The 23557-nt window shown below is 40.4% G+C and overlaps 1 protein-coding gene, 1 long non-coding RNA gene and 1 other non-coding gene across 5 annotated transcripts in view; 1 reads left to right on the plus strand and 2 right to left on the minus strand.

The window, feature by feature from the left end:
• Positions 1-1827, plus strand: part of EIF2A (eukaryotic translation initiation factor 2A) — a 35507-nt gene extending 33680 nt beyond the window's left edge. For all 3 annotated transcript variants that reach the window (XM_014838568.3, XM_070493661.1, XM_070493662.1), the window contains 2 exons: positions 765-830; positions 1427-1827. In XM_014838568.3, coding sequence (XP_014694054.1) covers positions 765-830; positions 1427-1492 — 132 coding nt within the window. In that variant the 3' untranslated portion in view covers positions 1493-1827. The remainder of the gene's footprint in view (positions 1-764; positions 831-1426) is intronic.
• On the minus strand, positions 330-18564 carry LOC139041480 (uncharacterized). The gene is made up of 3 exons (XR_011496700.1): positions 18442-18564; positions 7147-7262; positions 330-462 (listed from the first exon to the last, which is right to left on the minus strand). It is a non-coding gene; the product is annotated as an uncharacterized lncRNA (long non-coding RNA).
• On the minus strand, positions 11613-11685 carry TRNAK-UUU (transfer RNA lysine (anticodon UUU)). Its single transcript has one exon. It is a non-coding gene; the product is annotated as a tRNA-Lys (tRNA).
• Positions 18565-23557: the final 4993 nt, after the last annotated feature.

Genomic DNA, 23557 nt, shown 5'->3' on the forward strand with positions numbered 1-23557 from the left:
TGAGAAACTTAAATGAAAAACAGACGTGTTTATTGAAAGAAATGCATGAAAATTATCTGAAGACAGGCGTCTCGGAAGTTTGTAGCAGCTTTTGTTTTCTCGCTATGAAATACTGTAACTTAGGAATGGCGCTGATTTTAGTGCTATTCACAAATGTCTAAAGACTGTTCATCTTTTTACTATTGATTTTTGGAGTGGTAGGATAATAAACATTTGTACAGAAATATGCAGAACACTTTTATACTAAGTATTTCATTAGACATTTGTGAGATAGGTAGGAACAGATATTTATCCCAGTTTTAAACATGAAGAAACAGAAACAAAAGGAAGTTTACTAGCTTGTCAAGTTGGGGCCAGTTTGTGGTGGTGGCCTGGAGTAAGAGCGGGTCCCTGGAGCCCTTCCCAGGCTGTGCTAGGAGGGTTCTCTTAAAGCCGCAGACATGGCCCAGGTATAACGAGGTGCTGAAAGAAACAGTGAAATGGGTGAGATATTTACATACATGCACATGTACATATATAACATTAATTAAAAGCTTGAAAAATATTTTGCCAAATCCCATGTTCTTAACATACCCAATTTTACATTTAATTTTAAAAAGTAGTTTACCGTAGCATTTTACCAAACTATTCTCGATACAAATGTAAGGTGATTCTCCTTATTCAGGTTTCATATTCGTATGATTGAGTTGTTAATGAGAAAATTTGCATTCTAAAATGACTTATTCTTCCTTACTCTTGACTCGTAATGTATTTTATGTTTGCAGAAACTGAAAGCAATTGAACAACTGAAAGAGCAAGCCGCAACTGGGAAACAGCTAGAAAAAAATCAGGTCTTTTCTGCATTTTTTACCTGGGCTTGTAGTCACTACCACCCTTCCTAGTTTTATTGTGAGCAATAGTTAATCAGGTGAAAGAGCACATAGATTTAAAAACTTGCTTTGAAAACCAGTACCATATATATTTGTTTATTTTAATGTTTTTACTCTTAAATGAAGAAGGATGGGGGAAGACATGGGATAGATCATTGTGAATGGGAGTCACCATTCATGCCATTGCTGCTCAGAATAAAAGCAATTTATCATGTTAGATACAATTCTCTTCCAGCCTGCGTCTCGGGTTGTGCTGCCCTGTCCCTCCTTCTTTCCTTAGCACTTGTGAGCCTAGGTGCAGAATGGAAATTTATTGGACCTAAAGGGATGCAGTAAGGGATGCAGTCCTTTGCCCCTTTGAGTCATACCAAATAACACATTACAAGTTGTTTCTCATCTGTGTTTTTCAGTCTGTGTTTACCAGGGGATCTGATAAAGTGTCAGAAATATTCTTTCTCTAAATTTTTTCTCCTTTGCTATTTTGGCTCTAGATCCAATAATTATTTTGTTTTATTTCATTTCCTATTTAATAACTCTATTGTTTTAAACTTTTCTAGTTGGAGAAAATTCAGAAAGAGAAAGCCCTTCTTCAGGAGCTAGAAGATTTGGAATTGGGTATTTAAAGATTCATAGAAAGCAAGTTGGTTACCAGAAATCATTGCAGACACGTTTTCTGTTAAACTCATTGCTGTACACTGAATATCCATGTGCCCACATTTAATGTTTATCTATAATTTTAACCATCTATTCAAGATTATACACATATGTGTGAAATTATTTAATAATGTCTATTAACTTGATTTTTACATCCTGCATCCTATATCATGTCAACACATGATATAGAAAAGAAACACATGAATTGTTTAGCTAAGCTTAACAGATTGAAAGATGAATGTCATTGTTGTGTAGTAGCAGGCAGTATTTATCATTTAAATGAATAAAGTCATTTTAAATTTAATCATTGTTGGTTTTGTTATAAGTTCCTTAGTTAACAAATCCTTTATTAATTTACAGGGCAAGTTTGGGAAATTTTTCCTTTGAATATATAATATGACTTTCTTGATCCTAAAACATTATTATATTGTCAAAACTTTGAAGAAAAGTCTTAAAAAGCAAGTTGTACTACTAACTATATTATTTATATTATTTGTGGTATTTGAAGTAAGTTTTTCTGATTAGTTCTAAAATAAATATAGAAAATAGCAAAACACTTTATTTTGATGTTTCAAATAATAAACCTAGTGATTTAAGGATGAGATAATATTTTCTTCCCAAACATGAACTATGATTATTTTGCTATAGTTGTCTTGATTGTTTTGGTTGTCTGTTCTTTTGATGAAAAAAGATCTAATGATAATCGAAGATACTCAACTATCAAAACTAACTTATATTTGGTTTTAGAGTCTATCTATTACAGTTAAGTGTTTTCATCAGTTTTACATTTGAAATTATATTTATTTCATTTGCATTGATAGAGGTTTTCATTTTCTAGAGCTAATATTTAAACCAACAGATAAAAGAAAAGATTCCAGAAACACCTTGAGAGAGACACACAAACAGATAACTGAGTTTCCGGTGCCGCAAAGCTTCTAATAAGATTTGGTAAAGATCTAGTGCATTAACATTTGAATGATATTTTAAATATTTTTTGTGTGCTCTGTGTGTGCACACTCATGTACGTATAATTGCTTTCAACATTAATTCATTTCTGATAGGAAAAACATAAGCAGATAGATTACTTTTATAATATATTGCTTTAAAAATTGTTTTTCTAATAAAATTGTTAAATAGTGCATCCTGAGACAGTGTAATGTTTTTTGGCATGGTAGCCTAACAATTTTTTTAATTAATTACCATTTATAGCAGAGTTTACAGTAAACATATCATTTTTAAAATGTGTATCTCAGAGGTAGTATCATTGAACCTTTTCTTTTAGTCAGATGCTTTTTAATTGCTCCAGGGTGACTGTTTCTACCAAAATTCTTAGACTCATATTTTAGAATCGTCTTTATTTCTGTAATAATTTAATCCATTTAATTTTTTCCAAAGATGTGTTTTATTTCTAAGCACACATCAATGTAAAAAAACCACTGAGGTGTTCTTTGACTACATATTTTATTTGATTTTGATTGTAAACATCCTCTGGGAGTAAGAAGAGTCAATTTATAGAAAGAAAAAAGTGTACAGTGATGAAAGTTGGCTTGAAAATCACATTTTGAGGGGAGTTTTGAAGATGGCAGTATAGGAGGATCCTGAACTCGCCTCCTCCCACAGACTATCACCACCTGTGGAGCGATTTGCTCAGAGAGATCTGGAAACTGGATAAAAAGGGCCTTCACAACAAAGGACAACACAGACAGGGGTTGAAGAGGCAGAGAAACAGCTCCGCTGAGGTAAAACCACACCCTGTGGGCTGGCCCAGTGGCATAGTGGTTAAGTTTGTGCGCTCTGCTTTGGCAGCCCCAGCTTTGCAGGTTTGGATCCTGGGCGCAGACCTACACACCTGTGGCGGCATCCCACATATGAAACAGAGGAAGATGGGCACCAGTGTTAGCTCAGGGACCATCTTCCTCACCAAAAAAAAACAAAACAAAAAACCCCACAGCCAGGGCTGGCCCCGTGGCCGAATGGTTAAGTTTGCGCACTCCGCTGCAGGTGGCCCAGTGTTTCATTGGTTCAAATCCTGGGCACGGACATGACACCACTCATCAAACCACGCTGAGGTAGCGTCCCACATGCCACAACTAGAAGGACCCACAACGAAGAATATGCAACTATGTACCGGGGGGCTTTGGGGAGAAAAAGGAAAAAAATAAAATCTTTAAAAAAAAAAAAAACCCTAGCTGTGGCACTTCATGGCTGGGAGCGATCTCAAAGGTACAGAGGTTTTCCTGAAGGAGTGGGGGTTTGGAGCTCAACATTAGGCACCCCAGCCCTTAGATCCAGTACAAGAGAGATGAGATTCCATAATACCTGGCTTTGCTGGCATTGAAAACCAATAGGGAATATGCCTAGGAAAACTCTCGAACTTCAGGGAAAGAAAACCCTGTTCTTAAAGGGCCCACACACAAACTTACTCGACCCATAAACCACAAAAATAACAGACAGAAAAGTGCATAGTCCATTGGCAAAAGAGATTCACTAAACTCACAACACATCCCAGAGAGGCAGGAGGGGGCTGGGCCCATCCCCCAGGGACTGAAAGACTAGTGGCAGCCATTAATGTGACCCAGTTCTATTGTGCTGACACAGAGACTGGCAGGTGCCTTTGGAATCCTCCCTCTAGCCTGACAGTGCAGAGGTCTTGACCCCTACCCACTAGAGCAACTGAGGCAGTTGAGCACAGCCTGGCAGCAGGCAGCCTGACCCAGGGACTGCCACTGCCCACCAGCAAGCCCTTGGCAGCCATATGGACCCATGGTGGCCTTGTGGGGCCTACAACAGGCTTGTGCTGTCAGTCATTGCAAACTACCACACAGGGGATCCGCCCCACCTTCCAACACCTGAAACCATTGTGCACTGCCTCACCTGATGCCTGCCCCATCCCTCACCCTGCAAAGTACAAACAGTTGAGACTTGCAGGAAGCCTCACCAGGGGGCCTGTAGCATTTGTGTGTCCCAGGGTCTAGAAGCCAGCCACACTGGAGGCCTGACTCACTTATAGCAAAACTACAGTAGTTGTGTGCTACTGAACTCAGCAAACCATCCTGGGGGCTTGCCCATAGAAGCCACATGCAGCTGAGCCTCACAAACAGCTAGCCTGGGGGCCAATCTAGTCTGTGTGCCCACAGCAATAGCAACCCTACCCCAATAGGGGGGCACACAGCCCATAGAGGGGACACTCCTGGAGTGTTTGCTATGAGTGAAGAGAGGGGAGCAAGCTGCTAGGCCCGATAAGGCATCTCTTAGATAAGACCACACTTTCAAGTTCAGGAGACATAGCCAACCTACCTTATACATAGAAATAAGCACAGAGAAATGCTGTGGCAAAATGAGGACAGAAAGGAATATGTTCCAAAAAAGGGAACAGGACAAATTCTCAGAAAAGAATTAAATGAAACAGATAATCTATTGCATAAAGAGTACAAATAATCATAAGAATGCTCACTGATCTGGGGAGAAGAAAAGATGGACGTGGTGAGAACTTCAACAAACAATTGGAAAATATAAAAACCAATCAAAGCTGAAGAATACAATAATAGAATTGAAAATTTGCTAGAGGGAATCAACAGAATACATAAAGAATGGATCAGCAAGCTGGATGGAAGAGCAGAGGAAATCACCCAAGCTAAGCAGAAGAAAGAATTAAAAAGAACAAGGATAGTCTAAGGGACCTCTGGGACAACATCAGACATACTAACATCTGTATTATAGATGTCCCAAAAGGAGAAGAGAGAGAGAAAGGGGTAGAGAACCTATTTGAAGAAATAGTACCTGAAAACTTTCCTAACCTGAGGAAGGAAACAGACATCCAGGTACAGGAAGCACAGACAGCACCAAATAACATACACCCAGAGGGCCACACCAAGACACCTTATAATTAAAATGCCAGGAATTAAAGAGAGAATCCAAAAAGCTGCAAGGAAACCCCATAAGGCTATCAGCTGACTTCTCAGCAGAAATCTTACAGGCTAGAAGGGAGTGGCACGAAAAATCCAAAGTGCTGAAAGGAAAAACCTACAATGAAGAATACCCAGCAAGGTTATCATTCAGAATGGAAGGAGAGATAAAGAGGTTTCCAAACAAGCAAAAACTAAAGGAGTTCATCACCAATAAACCAGCCTTACAAGAAATGTCAAAGGGACTTACTTAAGTGGAAAAGACCACGAATAAGAATAAGAGAATTATCAAAGAAAAGTTATCACTTTAAAGGCAAAATATGGGTAAGGTAGTGGATCAAACACCTATAAAGCTAGTATGAAGGTCAAAAGACAAAAGTACTAAAATCACCATCTATGATAAGGGGTTAAGGGATACAAAAAAGAACATAAAATGTGATATCAAAAACATAAAACATGGGAGGGAGGAGTAAAAGTGTAGGCCTTTTACTAAGAGGTAAAACTTAAGAGATCATCAACTTAATATAGATTGCTGTTTACATAGGATATTATATATGAACCTCATGGTAACTACAAACTGAAAAAACTTAATAAATACATTAGAAATAAAGAGAAATGAGCCTAAACTTAACACTCAAGATAGCCATCAAACAGTAAGGGAAGAGAACAAGAGGAGAAACTACAAAAACATCCATACTTATCAATAGTTACTTTAAATGTTAATGGACTAAATGCTCCAATCAAAAGACATAGAGTGGCTGAATGGATAAAAAGTAAGACATAGGGGCTGGCTCTGTGGCCTAGTGGTTAAGTTCACGCGCTCCGCTGTGGTGGCCCAGGGTTCGGATCCTGGGCACGGACATGGCACCACTCGTCAGGCCATGTTGAGGCGGCGTCCCACATCCCACAACTAGAAGGACATGCAACTAAGATATACAACTGTGTACGGGGGGGGGGGGGGGGGTTGGGGAGATAAAGCAGAAAAAATATTGGCAACAGTTGTTAGCCCAGGTGCTGATCTTTAAAAAAAAAAAAAAAAAAAGTAAGACATATATATGTTGCATACAAGAGACACACTTCAGGCCTAAAGACACAAACTGAAAGGGAAGGGATGGAAAAGGATACTCCATGCAAATGGAAACGAAAAGTGGGGTAGCAATACTTAGGTCAGACAAAATAGACTTTAAAACAAAAACTGTAACAAGAGACAAAGAAGGGCACTACACAATGATAAAGGGAACAGTCCAACAAGAGGACATAACACCTGTAAATATCTATGTGCCCAACACAGGAGCACCCAAATACATAAAGCAAATATTAGCAGACATAAAAGGAGAAATTGACAGTAATACAATAATAGTAGGGGACTTTAACACTCCACTTACATCAATGGATAGATACCCAAACAGAAGATCAATAAGGAAACATTGGTCTTAAATGACACATTAGACCAGATGCACTTCATAGATATATACAGAACATTCCTTCCAAAAACTGCACAATGCACATTCTTTTTGAATGCACATGGACCATTCTCCTAGACTGTCGCATATTAGGCCACAAAACAAGTCTCAATAAATTTAAGAAGATTGAAATACCAAGCCTCTTTTCTGACCAAGAAGAAAACTGGAAAAGTCACACATATGTGGAGATTAAACAAAATGCTACTGAACAACTATTGGGTCAATGAAGAAATCAAAAGAGAAATCAGAAAATACCTGGAGATGGGCTGGCCCAGTGGCACAACAGTTAAGTTCGCATGTTCTGCTTCGGTGGCCTGGGGTTCGTCAGTTCAGATCCTGGGTGCGGACATGGTACCGCTTGGCAAGCCATGCTGTGGTAGGTGTCCCACATATAAAGTAGAGGAAGATGGGCACAGATGTTAGCTCAGGGCCAGTCTTCCTCAAGAAAAAGAGGAGGATTGGCAGCAGATGTTAGCTCAGGGCTAATCTTCCTGAAAAAAAAAAAAGATACCTGGAGACAAATGAAAATGAAAATATGACATACCAAAGTTTATGGGATACAGCAAAAGTGGTCCTAACAGGGAAGTTTATAGCAATGCACGCCTATCTCAAGAAACAAGAAAATTTCAATCTAACAATACACTTAAAGGAAATGGAAAAAGAAAAGCTAACAAAGCCCAAAATCAGTAGAAGGAAAGAAATAATAAAAATCAGAGCAGAAATAAATGAAATAGTGACTTAAAAGACAATAGAAAAGATCAATGAAACTAAGCCAGTTCTTTGAAAAGATAAACAAAATTGACAAAACTTTAGCTAGGCTCTCTAAGAAAAAAAGAGAAGGTTCAAATAAATAAAATCAGAAATGAAAGAGGAGAAATTACAACAAATACCTCAGAAATACAAAGGATTATAAGAGAGTACTATGAAAAGCTGTATGCCAACAAATTGGATAATCTAGAAGAAATTAATAAAGTCTTAGAATCATACCATCTTCCAAAACTGAATCAACAAGAAATAGAGAATCTGAATACGCTGATCACTAGTAAGGAGATCAAAACAATAATCAGAAACCTCCCAAAAACCGAAAGTCCAGGACCAGATGGCTTTCCCGGTGAGTTCTACCAAACATTGAAAGAAGATTTAGTACTTATCCTTCTCAAACTCTTCCAAAAAATTGAAGAGGAGGGGAAGCTTCCTAACTCATTCTACAAGGCCAACATTATGTTGATACCAATCAGACAGGGACAACACAAAAAAAGAAAACTAGGCCAATATCACTGGTGAACATAGATGCAAAAATCCTCCATAATGTATTAGCAAATCGAATACAACAATACTTTAAAAGGATCATACACCATGGTTAAGTGGGATTTACTCCGGGGATTCAAAGATGGTTCAACATCCACAAATCAATCAACAATACACCACATTAACAAAATGAATAAAAATCACATGATCATCTCAATTGATTTAGAGAAAGCTTTTGACAAGATACAGCATCCATTTATGATAAAAAAAAAAACTCTGAATAAAATGGATATAGAAGCAAAGTACCTCAACATAATAAAGGCCAAATATGGCAAACCTGCAGCTAATAACATACTCAAAGATGAAAAACTGAAAGCTATCCCAGTAGGAACAGGAACAAGACAAGGATGCCCACTTTTGCCACCCTTATTTGACAGAGTATTGGAAGTCCTAACCAGAGCGATCAGGCAAGAAAAATAAAGGGATCCACATTAGCAAGAAGTAAAGCTTCACTATTTGCAGATGATGTGATTTTCTATGTAGAAAACCTAAAAGTCCACCAAAACACTATTAGAAATAATAAACAAATACAGTAAAGTTGCCGGATACAAAATCAACAGACAAAAATCAGCCACATTTCTATACTCTAACAAGGAACTAGCAGAAATAGAAATCAATACAACCTCGTTTACAATCACAACAAAATAATAAAATACCTAGGAATAAATTTAACCAAGGAGGCAAAAGACCTGTACATGGAAAACTATAAACATTGTTGAAAAAAATCAAAGAAGACACAAAGAAATGGAAAGATACTCCGTGCTCTTGGATTGGACAAATTAGCATAGTTAAAATGTCCATCCTTCCTAAAGCAATCTAAAGATTCAGTGCAATCCCTATCAAAGGCCCAATGACATTTTTTATGGAAGTAGAACAAAGCATCCTAAAATTTATATGGAACAATGAAAGTCCCCAAATAGCCAGAGGAATCCTGAGAAAAAAACAACAAAGCTGGAGGCATCACACTCCCTGATTTCAAAATATACTACAAAACTATAGTAATCAAAACAGCATGGTTCTGGCACAAAAACAGACATTCAGATAAATGGAAGAGAATTGACAACCCAGAAATAAACCCACACATCTATGGACAGCTAATTTTTATTTTGAGGAAGATTAGTCCTGAGCTGACATCTGCAGCCAATCCTCCTCTTTTTGCTGAGGAAAACTGGCCCTGAGCTCACATCTGTGCCCATCTTCCTCTACTTTATATGTGGGACGCCTACCACAGTGTGGCTTGCCAAGCAGTGCCATGTCGGCTCCGGGATCCGAACCAGCGAACCCCGGCTGCCGAAGGGGAACATGCGCACTTAACCGCTGCGCCTCCGGGCCGGCCCTGGACAGCTAATTTTTGACAAAGGAGCTGAGAACATACAATGGAGAAAGGAAAGTCTCTTCAATAAATGGTGTTGGGAAAACTGGACAGCCACTTAGAAAATATAAAAGTCGACCATTATCTTACACAAAAATTAATTCAAAATGGATTAAAGACTTGAATGTAAGACCTGAAACCGTGTAACTTCTAGAAGAAAACATAGTTTGCTCTTCGATATCAGCCTTAGCAGCATCTTTTTGAATATCATATCTCCTCAGGCAAGAGAAACAAAATATAAACAAATAGGACTACATCAAACTAAAAAGCTTCTGCACAGCAAAGGAAACCATCAATAAAACTAAAAGACAACCTAACAATTGGGAGAAGATATTTGCAAATCATATATCTAAGAGGTTAATATCCAAAATATATAAAGAACTCATACAACTCAACAACAAAAAAAACCCAATTGAAAAATGGGCAGAGGATCTGAACAGACATTTTTCCAAAGAAGATATATCTTTTCATGTGAAAAGATGTTCAATGTCACTAATTATTAGGGAAATGCAAATCAAAACCACAATGTAGTATCATCTCATGCTTGTCAGAATGGCTATTGTTAAAAAGACAAGAAATGACAAGTGTTGGAGAGGATATGGAGAAAAGGGAACCCTGTACACTGCTGGTGGGAATGTAAATTCTTGCAGTCACTATGGAAAACAGTATGGAGATTCCTCAAAACCTAAGAATAGGACTGCTATATGATCCAGCTATACCACTTCTGGGTATTTATCCAAAGAATACAAAAACACTAATTCGAAAAGATGTGTACCCGTATGTTCATTGCAGCATTATTCACAGTAGCCAAGACTTGTGCCCATCCACAGACAAATGGATAAAGAAGATTTATATATATGTATATATATATACACACATATGTGTATATACACACACACAATGGAATACTACTCAGCCATAAAAAAAGATAATATCTTGCCATTTGGGATGACAGGGATGGCATTTGAGGGCATTTTGCTAAGTGAAATAAGATAGAGAAAGCCAAATACCATATGCTTTCACTCATATGGAAGAAAAGAAAACAACGAACAACAACAAACAAACACATAGACACAGGGAATAGATTGGTAGTTACCAGAGAGGAGGAGGGGACCGGGGAGGGCAAAAGTTGGGTAAAAGGGCACATGTGTGCAGTGACAGATGGCAATTATACTTTGGGTGGTGGAAAAACAACATTTTAAATACATTGCTGTATTCGTTATAAATCTTGGATTCTCATAAAAATCTCCCTCCTTAATCATCTCAGTAATGTATTTGGCATTTACCATTTGTGTCTCTGAAGGGCGTTATAAGCTTGAGGGCATGCACTTCAGTAGCCACAAAGGCTCTGCTTACCTTTGATGAGTTATGGAGCTTCCCAGTGAGGGCAGAGAAAAAGGAGAAAACCCAACTCTCTTACCCAAAAGAAAGGAAGTCTCCTCTGAGAAAAGAAATAGAGATATAATGTATGTCAAAACATGCTTATGTATGTTGCCAAATAAAATAAGACTGAATATTTTCAAACAAACTATCTTTTCTGTGGGTACATTTAAGTATGTAAACTTATAGAAAAAAGCCAGGTAAGGGTATACACTAAATGGATGACATTGCCTACTAGAGTGGGAAGTGGTCAAAAGGAACTTTAGACTTATTTGCAATGTTTAATTTTTTTATATAAAGGATAATATAGTTTTGCACAATTTAAAAATTATAATTGACTGAGACTAGGCTTCAGAATAGGAAATGTCTGCTTCCAGTTCAGTTTTATGACTTCCATACACTTCTTTTTTTGTTTTTTTTTAAGATTTTAAAATTTTTTTCCTTTTTCTCCCCAAAGCCCCCCGGTAAATAGTTGTATATTCTTCTTTGTGGGTCCTTCTAGTTGTGGCATGTGGGATGCCACCTCAGCGTGGCCTGATGAGTGGCACATGTGGCACACGTCCATGCCCAGGATTCGAATGGGTGAAACCCTGGGCTGCCAAAGTACAGCACACAAACTTAACCACTCTGCCACGGGGCAGGCCCCAATAATAAACCCTAGCGCCTGGACAGGGACTTGAACCCTGGACCCTCAGATTAAAAGTCTGATGCTCTACCAACTGAGCTACCCAGGCTCTATATACTTCTAATGTCTAAGATAAGGATGAAATGTTATGGATATTGGGTGCAATTCATTTACTCTTTGCAACACATCACCTAATATCTGAGGCAGCATGAGAGGGAGGTGAATGTCTGCAAAAATGTCTGTGATTTTTTTTTTAAGGAACTTTGACAGGTAGATTTGGAAAATATGCTGTGTTTGCTTATAACTGCCTAGTAAGTTTGATTTCTACATTTTATGCTGGCATATTACCTAATATAAAAACAAAATGAGTTTGACTCCTACTTCACACACTCATTGATTCACTTACAATTATTTTTATTATTAATAGGTACCTGTATGATCTTTCTATAATATGTAATATGATAATATATGCAATACAAAGGCCATAAAATTAGGAAATGTGTCAATATCACAAGGCCAGGATGTGGGATTTGAACCCAGGCAGTCTGACGCCAGGGCCTGTGCTCTAGGTCTCTGATAACTGTGCTTCTGTATCCTTAGCTAATACATCTTTGTGCCCTTGCCTTGAAGGATGGATTTCTATGAGCAGGACTGCCGGATCATGGACTGTGCACATAAAAATTATCATGGATACTGCCAAATTGCCCTCTGTAAAGGCTTATACTTCCACCAGTGAAAGTTTCCCATACTCTTCTCAGATCTATAAAGGTTTTGAATTTCTTTTTCTTTTTTTGAGGAAGATTAGCCCTGAGCTAACATCTACCACGAATCCTCCTCTTTTTGCTGAGGAAGACTGGCCCTGAGCTAACATCCGTGCCCATCTTCCTCCAGTTTATAGGTGGGATGCATGCCACAGCATGGCTTGAAGAGCGGTGGGTAGGTCCGCTCCCAGGATCTGAACTGGTGAACCCTGGGCCACCGAAGCAGAACGTGTGAACTTAACCGCTGTGCCACCAGGCCGGCCCCAAGACTTTTGAATTTTTGCCAGATTGAGAGAGGGGAAATGATACTGTTTGTTTTCATTTGTTTTTATTAGGGATGTGTTATGTACTTTTTCACATTTGATGGTTGTTTGTATTTCTTTAGTGAAGTGATTCTCCTTTTCCTTTGCCCATTTCTCTGTCTTGCAGTTTGGCTTTCTTCTTATTGATTTGTAAGAGTGTCCTATGTGGAAATACATAAAATCCTTTTTTTAAAAAGTTTTAAGTAGGAAGTACATGCATGAGATTTTTTAAAAATTCAAGCAGTACAAAAAAGGCATTCAATGAAAAGTACTTCTGTTCTAGAGGCAAGAATTACAGTTTCCTGTGTACGTTTCTAAAGATAGATAGCATACATTGAAGAATACATACACATATTTTAAAAAAGGTAGCATATATGCACTATGTTTTCCTTTTTTCCCCTTAACATATCTTGGAGATCATTCCATATCAGTACATTGCCTTTTTTAAAAAATAGACATGTAACTTCATAATGACCCATTATGTGGAAATAGGGTTATTTAGCCAGCTCACTCAGATGCACATTTAGGTTATAAAACCTCAGTTAAACACACATATACATGAGCTTAAAAACAAAAACAAAGTATAGATGTATCTGTATTCTGGGATTAAGTTGCATGTTTTGATAAATTAATTCCATGGATGCTCATTTTAACTGGTGGTCATTTTTTTTTTAAAGATTTTATTTTTTCCTTTTTTTCCCCAAAGCCCCCTGGTACATAGCTGTATATTCTAGTTGTGGATCCTTCTAGTTGTGGCATGTGGGACGCCGCCTCAGCATGGTTTGATGAGCAGTGCCATGTCCATGCCCAGGATTCGAACCAACGAAACACTGGCCGCCTGCAGCGGAGCGCATGAACTTAACCACTCGGCCACGGGGCCAGCCCCCAAACTGGTGGTCATTTTTGCAGTGTATTTCTTTGAGTTAATGAGATACTAAAAAAGACAGGAATATTAAGAATTTTTATTTTATTAAAGTGAGGTTTCAAATCAGTTCTTGGGTTCATCCACTTGTGTAAATACATTAATGTCCAGAGCAGGGCAAACTAGCAAGAATTTATAAGTAGTAAAATGACAGGAATGACCGTGACATCCTTGTTGTTCCAGTCTTGCCAAAATTAAGTGTTTTATTTTGTTCTGGAAGACGGAGGAGTAGTGGAATAGGCCCACACCAGGTGCCTGCTTCTCGGGGTCATCCTTGGCTACTGAGACCATAAAATCAAAACTAGATTTAGCAAGAATAACCTTCACACTTTTTTTTTAAGCTACCTAGATCAATTAATCAAGTGTTTACTGGGAACAGTGCAGGTTACAAATGAAATACTGTGTATCATTTAGAAATGTCAAATTAAGATTGGTTCATGAAATGAAGTAGAAGACAACTGAAGATTCAACACTTGGTCCCAAAAAATGTGGCTGGGGGTCTTAATCCATTTGGGCTGCTATAACAAAGTACCATAGACTGGGTCGCTTATAAACAAGAGAAACTTGTCTCTCACAGATCTGGAGTCTGGAAAGTCTGAGATCTGGGCGCCGGCAGATTTGGTGTCTTGTCAGAGCCCGCTTCCTGGTTCATAGGCAGACATCTTCTTACCGTGTTCGCACGTGGCTGGAGAGGCAAGGGGGCTCTCAGGCCTCTTTTATAAGGGCACTAATCACTTCCCAGAGGCCTCAGCTCCAAATACTATCACACTGGGCCTGAGGTTTCAACATATGAATTTTGGAGGGACACAAACATTCAGTCTAGCACCAGGCAAATCATAAAAACAAGTATTCAATGTATACGCATATAAAAAGATGGAAGATATCACTGTGGTTACCAGTATTGTTCTCATCTCCTGGGCATTTGGGAGAATTACACGTCCCCATCCTCTTGAAGTGAGGCATGGCTTAGTGACTTGCTTCAGCCAATGAAATGTTAGGGGCAAGTAAGGTGTGTCGTTTCTGAGCAAAAACATTTAAGAGCCAGTGCACGATTCTTGATGCCTGTCCTCCTGCTGTGGGGGACCCTGAGACCTGGGATTGTGACAGCAGTGTCATAGATGGCGGGTCTCTTCAGTGACTAGGATAAGCAGGCTCCGTGCTGACTCATTGTGGACTTTAGCATGACTGAGAAATAAACTTCTGTTTTTTAAGCCATTGAGAATTTGGAGATTATTTTATTCCCAGGATAACTTAATCCAGTGATTCCCAAATTTTCTTGCACACTAAAATCACCTGGGGAGCTTTTAAAACTCTCAGTGCCCGTGTCTCCCTTCGTACCAGTTAAATAACAATGTCTGCTGGTGGAAATCAGGCATCAGTATTCTTTAAAGATTCCCCAGTGGTTCCAGTGTGTTAGCAAAGTTTGGAAACCACAGACCCAGCCTATGCCATTCCGTCTCCTACAGTATTAATACAGTCCTGGAAATCTGGGTGAAAGTCAAGTGAGTTTTTTTCTGTTGTAGGGTGTGTTCATCCCTATAGAATTTCAAATATAAATATTTGACATCTTGCCTTAAGAACATACGATTTGCAATATTTCATATGATTTTAATGTTCTGTTTTATTTACATTTGAGCACATCAACAATCCAGTGGAGACCTAGTGCTAAATATTTCCCACTTTGGGCACACCTAATGAATTCCATCTTTTCTCAGTTTTAAGTTTATAAGACTAAAGATTCTTATTCTAAGCATCAGCACTTTTTTTTCTCATTCTTCAATCATTTGAGTAAAATGTAATGAGATCTTAGATACAAATAATAGATAATTACATACACACTGGTGAGTAGACTGAGAAGGCAACAAATATTGATTGTTAGGGAGCAGCCCCACGTGACTGTTCAAAATGTTCATTCATCCATCAGGGCGCTTCAAAGGAAATTGGCATAAGAAAGGTAAATTGGGCTGTTTTGAACTGAATGTATGTGTCCCCCCAAGTTCGTGTGGAAGCTCCTAACCCCCAATGTGATGGCATTGGGAGATGGGGCCTTTGGGAAGTAACTAGGGTTAGATGAGGTCATGAGGGTGAGGACTTGGCCAGAAGGCGGCCGTCTGCAAGCTAGGAGGAGAGCTCTCACCAGAACCTCACCATGCTGGCACCCTAATTTTGGACTTCCAGCCTTCAGAACTGTGAGAAAATGAATCTCTGTTGTTTAAGCCCCCCAGCCTATGATATTTTGTTATGGTAGCCCAAGTAGACTCATACAGGGCAGGTGTATAATTTTCAGGTTGTTTAAAAGTCAAAGACAATCACGGAAGACTTCATGCAAAAAAACACTGAGATTTAATATATATCTGTTAGGAGTGCGCTATGGACAGAAAAAGTTTGCTCAATTTAAGGTTATCACGTTTACCATTATGTTTATGATGGTTCACACCTAAAGAGAGGATGGGCCAAATTGAGACAGAAGCCAACGTTTGGACTTCCTACCACGTAAGCAGTAACGGGAACGTTCACAGCCCCGGTCCTTTCCCTGTCGTTTGTGTGTCACCATAACGTTTTTATTCTCCTGGCCTCACACACGTTTGGGTAGAGTAACTCAGCTTTCACTGTAAACTCTGTGAAAGTAGGAACAGCAACCCTGTCAGCTTCACAGCCTTTCTCACCTTTAGCTGAGCAGCTGGGCCAGTGACAAGTCCACTGGCCTTGGATGTGAAAAGGGAGCCTAAGAGAGGTGAGTCAGAAGACCCGGAACAGGAAGACAACCGAATAAGAGTGCAGGAGGTGGAGAAAAGACAGGGAGACCAAAGTCAGAGGGAGGCAACACAGCTCAGAGGGCCGCGGTGTCAGACCTCGGCACGTCCTCTTGACCCAGGAGCTCACCTCTGGAACTTCATCCTAAGGAAGTGAGTAGGGATGGGGGTAAAACCGTACTACAAAAAATGCTAATCCTCATGATGTTCATAATCGTGGAAATTTTAATAATAGAATGGAATACCATGTAGCCTGAAAAAAACCCCGATGCTGTAGACCAGGGCTCAACAGACTAGAGCCCTTGGGCTAAATCCTGCACAGCACAGAGTAGGTTTTACACTTTTAAATGGTTGAAAAATCAAAAGATTATTTGGTGACATGAAAATTATATGAAATTCAGATTTCTGTGTCCTTAAAGTTTTATTGGAATACAGCCAAAGCTGCTTTCGTGCTACAATTTCAGAATTAAGTAGTTGCAACAAACCACGGGGCTCACAGAGTCTAAAACGTTTATTCTCTGGCCCCTCACAGAAAAAGCTTCCTAACTGCCACTCTAGAAGAACAGAAAATAACATGGATATCCTCATAATAGTTATTTTGCTTCTTGAATTCTCCACTTTATAAATTCCTAGAAGTGGAATTGCTGGGCCACACCATATTAAAACACTTCAATGCTCCTTTTGTTGTTTTTTCCCTCACCAACCTCACCTGTTTTGCGGGTATTTTTTTTGCTCAGTCTCTTTTCGTTTTTGGTAGGGCTCTCACTCTGAGACCGTTTGTATTTAGTGGAAGTATGGTCAAGTTACTGAAGTAAACCTGGTGAATGACTCTGCAGATCGGCATCCTAACACCTAAACTTTTTTTTTTTTCAAGGAATAAGGCAATAGGCCAGATTGATCTTGATGTAGATCGAACTATTTAAACATTTATTGCTCAAAAAATTAATGAAAGGAGTTCATAGGCCACCAACCTACTTTAGACCAACTGTTATACCACTTTTTTAAACTAAATTGAATACTGCCTGAGTTTACACCCCTGCCAAGTAAAAATTAATATGCATAAGTTCCAAAAGAAATTTTGTATCAGAAAGTCTGTGAAACATGTGAAAAAAGTAAGGTGTTGAGTTTTCCAAAAGCAAATTGTAGGGTGAGCACTCTATTCTTGGCTCTTCAGCTGTCTGCCTAAGACTCAATCCTTCAACAGCCACAGTCCTGCTGACACTGTAGCCATCCATCATGTCAGGGGTTAGTGACAATAAGGTCACGACTCCACAGGGACAGCTCAGCTCTGTGGAGTCCACAAGGTCAGGGTCAGGCACGCCCTGCGGCTGTGCGGACCTGTTCACACAGGGCTTCTCCTGACCGCCCGCTGCCTACCCTTGGAATTAGCTGCTCCGTGTGCCGCTTCTAGCCCCGCCCTCCCTCTGTGCTCCACCGGCTTCCTGGAGCCTCCCTCGGCTTCACCAACTCCTGTCTTCGCTTCTCCTTTTCCTGGTATGCTGTGGGAATGATAGTAAGACAGTACGGTTCCTTGTACTTTCTGTTTTCTAGAGTTTTTACAGTTTCTAGACCACTGTCTTCCTTGCAACGTTGTCATGGATGTATTGCTTTACCGCTCTTCTGTCATTTCTCTGAGATCCGGAGAAAAGAGAGAGGCAAATGCATGTGCTTATTTTGCTATCTTAAATTAGAAGTCAGAAAAGCACACTTCTTCCTGCTTTTTTTTTTTTTCCTCCCCAAAGCTCCCGGGTACATAGTTGTATATTTTAGTGGTGGGTCCTTCTAGTTGTGGCACGTGGGATACCGCCTCAGCATGGCTTGACGAGTGGTGCCATGTCCGTGCCCGGGATCCAAACCCTGGGCTGCCACAAGCGGAGAGTGCAAACTGAACCACTCCGCCACGGGGCCGGCCCCAGAAAAGCACACTTCTAAAGGCTCTTTATATTTTATGATATATATATAATATCTTTATATTTTAAGTGAATTTGAAAATGAAAATCATTTTATTCGTCTCACCCAGAACACACGTCCTGATATGGCCACTAGAGGGTTCCAAAGATCAGAGTACGGGGAAATTAATAAGAAATTAGACACTTTAGAACATATCTGGAAAATATGTTCACTCACTTAAAAGTTGTCAGTTTAATAGCCCGGGTTGCTGCTCACTCTTCTTTCACTGCCCGACTCCTTGAAGCCATCATCTTTAGCCCCTTGCCATCAGACTCCTTCCTGCTCTTCCCGCAGTTCTGTCAGTAAGCTCCTGTGGCTGCAAAGGAGTCTGTCCCAAGAGTTTGTTTGTAGGTCAACTGTTTGCAGAGTGGAAGGCGTTTTCCCATAGAGGTAATAATATAAGTGGTTACTGGTGCTGAGGTGAGCTCAGGAAAACCTTAAATGGAAGAACTGGGTATAGAGTCATTAACAAAAAAGTTTAAAAATTAATTTTTAAAAATTAATGCCAGAATAAGAAAATAAAATGAGAATTCTTTTTGAAAGTTTGAATGCTAACTTTTTTAAAAAAAGATTTAAATGAAGGAAAAAGTAGAAGAAAATCATTTTTAGGAGATTCCTATGGATGCTTTTGGTCATTTTTGTGTGCTTTAGATGCAGGTTCTTTACTGCATACATATAAACTTATTTTCTCTTTTCCTTGATAATAAGTTTTCACTATTCTTAAACTTAACCATGATTGAGGTCATTCAGTGTTTACAAATGAAATGAACAGAGGGAAAGAAAGAAGAGATATTTTCCTAAGATCTCCAAGCAAAAAACTGAAGCAAGAGGAAAAGAGAAAAAGGCACTACAGAGAAAAAGGTGTACCTGAGATGGACAAAGAAAGAGAAATCAAGGGAGAAGTGAAGGAAAGAGACATTGGAGTTGGGTCAGAGTGGTCACACCCAGGAGGCCATCTCAGTTTCTTGTCCGAGCTGGGGGGATGGGGGGTGGTGAGCACTCTTGGAAGAGGAAATAGGTACTCTGGAACCCAGGACGGTTGCAAACCAGGCACCATGTGACTTGGGAATACCTCCACGCCTTTCTTAGGACTTCAGTTCCTTTTTAAAGAAAACTCAGCTGTATTTTTAAAGTTTTAAAAAGACCTGGCAAAGCAGAGCTTCTTGTATTCACACGACTGGGCAAAACTCCTTCTAGGCTCAGTGTTGTTTATTTGTCAGTGTTCAGCTGAAGGTGAACAGGTCAAATCCTGGAATTGTGACATCACTGGAGAGAAGCTGTTGCTACGCCCAGCCTGTTTTGTTTTTGCGTCCTCTCCCCCTCTTCTTCCCAGCAGCGACAACTGGCACTCACTTAAGGAACCTGAAGTCTCTGGCTTGTGCCTCCTCCCCCAAACCCCCAATCGTATAACGGAGACAGTCCATTCACACTTATTGATTGAAATGATACATGTGGACCACAAAACTCAAGCAGACATTGGCATTTTAAACATTGGCAATGACAGACTTTCTCAAGGAATTTAGTTTAGAGTTTGGTGGTGTTGATGATGGTAGAGAAGTCATCAGCCTTGGAAATAAAGCAGTGGAGCCCAGTGCAAAATAAAAAGATGGAGTTTCTTGTTCAAAAATTAAGAATTTCAAGACTGTGACAGCAAAGCATTAAACCCAGTGCAGAACCCTTCTAAGCGCTGGGCCCTGTGCAATTGCACAGTTGCACATCCATGAGGACAACCCTGCCTAGAAGTGACTGGAATTCCAGCTCCCTCTGATCTAGAAGAGGACTCTTTACTTTGTTTCCGGACCTCCCCCTGCTCCCTGGAGGAGGAAGAAGCAGTGGCTGAGCCTAGCAAGACTGATGCGGTATGCGGCTTGGGAGCCGCTGAGGAAGGGGGATGTTTCTAGAGGAGTTTTAGGTTCATTTTTAGCAAATTTTTAGCAAAATTGAGGGGAAGGTATAGAGAATTCCCATATACCCCCTGCCCCCACACATGCACAGCCTCCCCCATTATTGACGTCCCCAGCAGAGTGGTATGTTTGTTACTATTGACAAACCTACCTTGACACATCATTATTCCCCAAAGTCCATAGTTCACTCCAGGGCTCACTCCTTATGTTGTGCATTCTATGGGTTTGGACAAATGTATAATGACATGTATCCTCCATTATAGATCATGCAGAGTTTGAAATATGATATAGCATCTTACAGAGTATTTTCATGGGGGTCTCTCTCAAAATCCGGGCGCGTTTGGCCTATCACAACCCTAATATGCTAGAGCCTTCATTTTGCACAGCTTGTGTGTCTGGATAAGATGGAGGCTGTCTCTCTTCCCTTTGCATCATACTCTTTTGTCGGAGGAGAGTTGTTGAAAGCTGTGCTTCTGGGGTTCCAATGTTGTGCCACATTTTTGGACTTTTAGACTTGTCACTTTTTTGAGTGTGTTTGGGCTGGATGGGGATGCAATCTGAGTGCCAGTCACTATGCTGGGGTTGGAATCATCTTTCCCTGAGAGGCCTATGCTCTGTTGCTGCCTGGGCTCTTACTGCTTGTCCCCTTCTCTTAAAATGCATTAATTCCTGGAGGGATTCATTCCATGTCCCCCCACACCTACCCAGACGCATGTCTGTCTACCTGCCAGCCACACCCCACACGTCTGAGCCCCAGCAGTGGAAACCTCCTAGGCTTGATGAGATTCTTCACTTGCCTACTTTTGCACATCTTGTTGGTCCCACTTGAAATATTTTCTTGCCCTACAGTGATCGTCTTCAAGAAGCCTTTCCTCTGGGGCCGGCCCAGTGCATAGTGGTTAAGTTTGCTCTGCTTCAGCAGCCCAGGGGTTGCAGGTTCAACCCCTGTAGGTTGCAGGTTCCGGACACAGACCAAGCACCACTCATCCAGCCGTGCTGTGGCGGTGGTGTCCCACATAAAATAGAGGAAGGGTTGGCACAGATCTTAACTCAGTGACAATCTTCCTCATGAAAACAAAAAACAAACCAAAACAGCAACAACAACAAAAGAAGCCTTTCTTGAAGGACCCACCAGGCCTAATTATCCCTTGTGCCGCGGCCGCACACTGTGCCAGGTGGTTTACGACGACGGTTCTGTGGTGACTGGCTCCTGGTGATGCTCGACTCCCAACCTGTAGACTCTCCTAACTGCAGTCTGAACGCACACAGTTACGACATCAGTTTTCCTAAGACAGTGCTTTGATAACGCCACCAATCTTCAATGGCTCCCATTTTCTATAGGAAAAAAATTCAACCAGCTTAGCCTGGCTTTCAAGGCCTTCCACAATCTGCCCCACTGCATCCCCAGCCTGGTTTCCCATTCTCACCCTGGAGGAACCAGCGCTCCCGCACAGCACTCATGCAGTGACCGCCTTCCTGGCCCTTGCTTATGTTTCCTCATTGTTTAAAATCTTAACCATCCATGAGATGCATCCATTCAAACATTATTTACTCTGTGTCAGTAATGAATAAATAAATAAAATAACGTAGGTAAAGCCCTTGGCAGCAGCTTATACACAGCAGGCACTCCATAAGTAGCAGCTGGTATTATTTGTCCTCATTGCCTTCTCATTGTTATTGCAAGAACTCCATGGTCACCTGGCTATGAGGAGGAATGACAGTCCCAGCCCTTGCCAAGCTCAGCTAAGAGCAGAAGAGACTGAGGTAGTATAACCAATGACGATGACAAATGACGGCTAAGTGGGGGGTCGGTGCTGAGTCCTCAGGGGCGCAGCACGGGGAGGGCTGAGGGTGGACATCACTGAGGAAACAGTGAATTGGCCTTGAAGAGTGAGCGGAAAGGTTTTTCTTCTTCTTTGTAGAAGTTCTGCACATTTCATTTTAGATTTAGTCTAGGAAATATTGTTGAGAGATACCTGTCCTAACATTGCATTTTCTAATTGTCGATAAAGGATAATACCTCAGAGATATTGCAGCTTTGGTTCCAGACCACTGCAATAAAGCAAATAATCTCAATAAAGTGAGTCATACGAATTTTTTGGTTTCCCGGTGCATATAAAACTGATGTTTACACTATGCACAGGCTATTAAGTGTGCAATAGCATTATGTCTAAAAAAACATTTACATGCCCTAATTAAAAAATACTTATTGTAAAAAATGCTAACCATCCTCTGAGCCTCCAGTGGATCCTAATCCTTCTGCCGGTGGAGGGGCTTGCCTGGATGTTCTGGCTGCCGACAGATCAGGGTGGTGCTTGCTGAAGGTGGGGGTGACTGTGGCAGCTTCTTAAAATAAGACAACAATGAAGTTTGCCACACTGATCAACTCCTCCTTTCATGAACATTTTCTCGGTGGCGTGCGATGCTGTTTGATAGCATGTTACCCCCAGTAGAACTTTCAAAACTGGAGTCAATCCTCTCAAACCCTGCTGCTGCTTTGTCAACTAGGTTTATGTAACATTCTAAATCCTTTGTTGTCATTTCAACAGTTTTCACCAGGAGTAGACTCCATCTCAAGAAACCAATTTCTTTGCTCATCCCTAAGAAGCAGCTTGTCATCCGTTCAAGTTTCATCATGAGATTACAACAACTCGCTCACGTCTTCAGGCTCCACTTCTACTTCTAGTTGTCTTGCTGTTTCCACCACATCTGCAGATACTCCCTCCACTGAAGTCTTGAACCCCTCAAAGCACCCAGGAGGGCTGGAATCAACTTCTTCTGAACTCCTGTTAATGTTGATATTTTGACCTCTTCCCAGGAATCATGAATGTTCTTACTGGCATCTAGAATGGTGAATCCTTTCCAGGCAGTTTTCAGCTTACTTTGCCCAAATCCATCAGAGGAATCACTATCCATGGCAGCCACAGCTTTACAAAATGTATTTCTTAAATATGTAATAAGACTTGAAAGTCAAAATCACTCCTTGGGCTGCAGAATGGATGCTGTGTCAGCAAGCACAAAAACAACCTTAATCTGATTGTGCACCTCCATCAGAGATCTTGGGTGACCAGGCGCATTGTCAATGAGCAGTAGCATTTTGAAAGAAATCTTTTTTTCTGAGGAGTAGGTCTCAACAGTGTGCTTAAAATATTCAGTAAGTCATGTTGTAAACAGATGTGCTGTCATCCAGGTTTTGTTGTTGCATTCGTGGAGCACAGGCAGAGCAGATTTAGCCTAATTCTTCAGGGCCCCAGGATTTTCAGAATGGTAAATGAGCATTGGCTTCAACTTAAAGTCACCAGCTGCATTAGCCCCTAACAAGAGAGTCGGGGGCCAGCCCTGTGGCCAAGTGGTTAAGTTTGTGCACTCTGCTTCGCCAGCTGAGGCTT

This window comes from Equus asinus, chromosome 21, assembly GCF_041296235.1.
Source record: "Equus asinus isolate D_3611 breed Donkey chromosome 21, EquAss-T2T_v2, whole genome shotgun sequence".
Taxonomy (NCBI): Eukaryota; Metazoa; Chordata; class Mammalia; order Perissodactyla; family Equidae; genus Equus; species Equus asinus.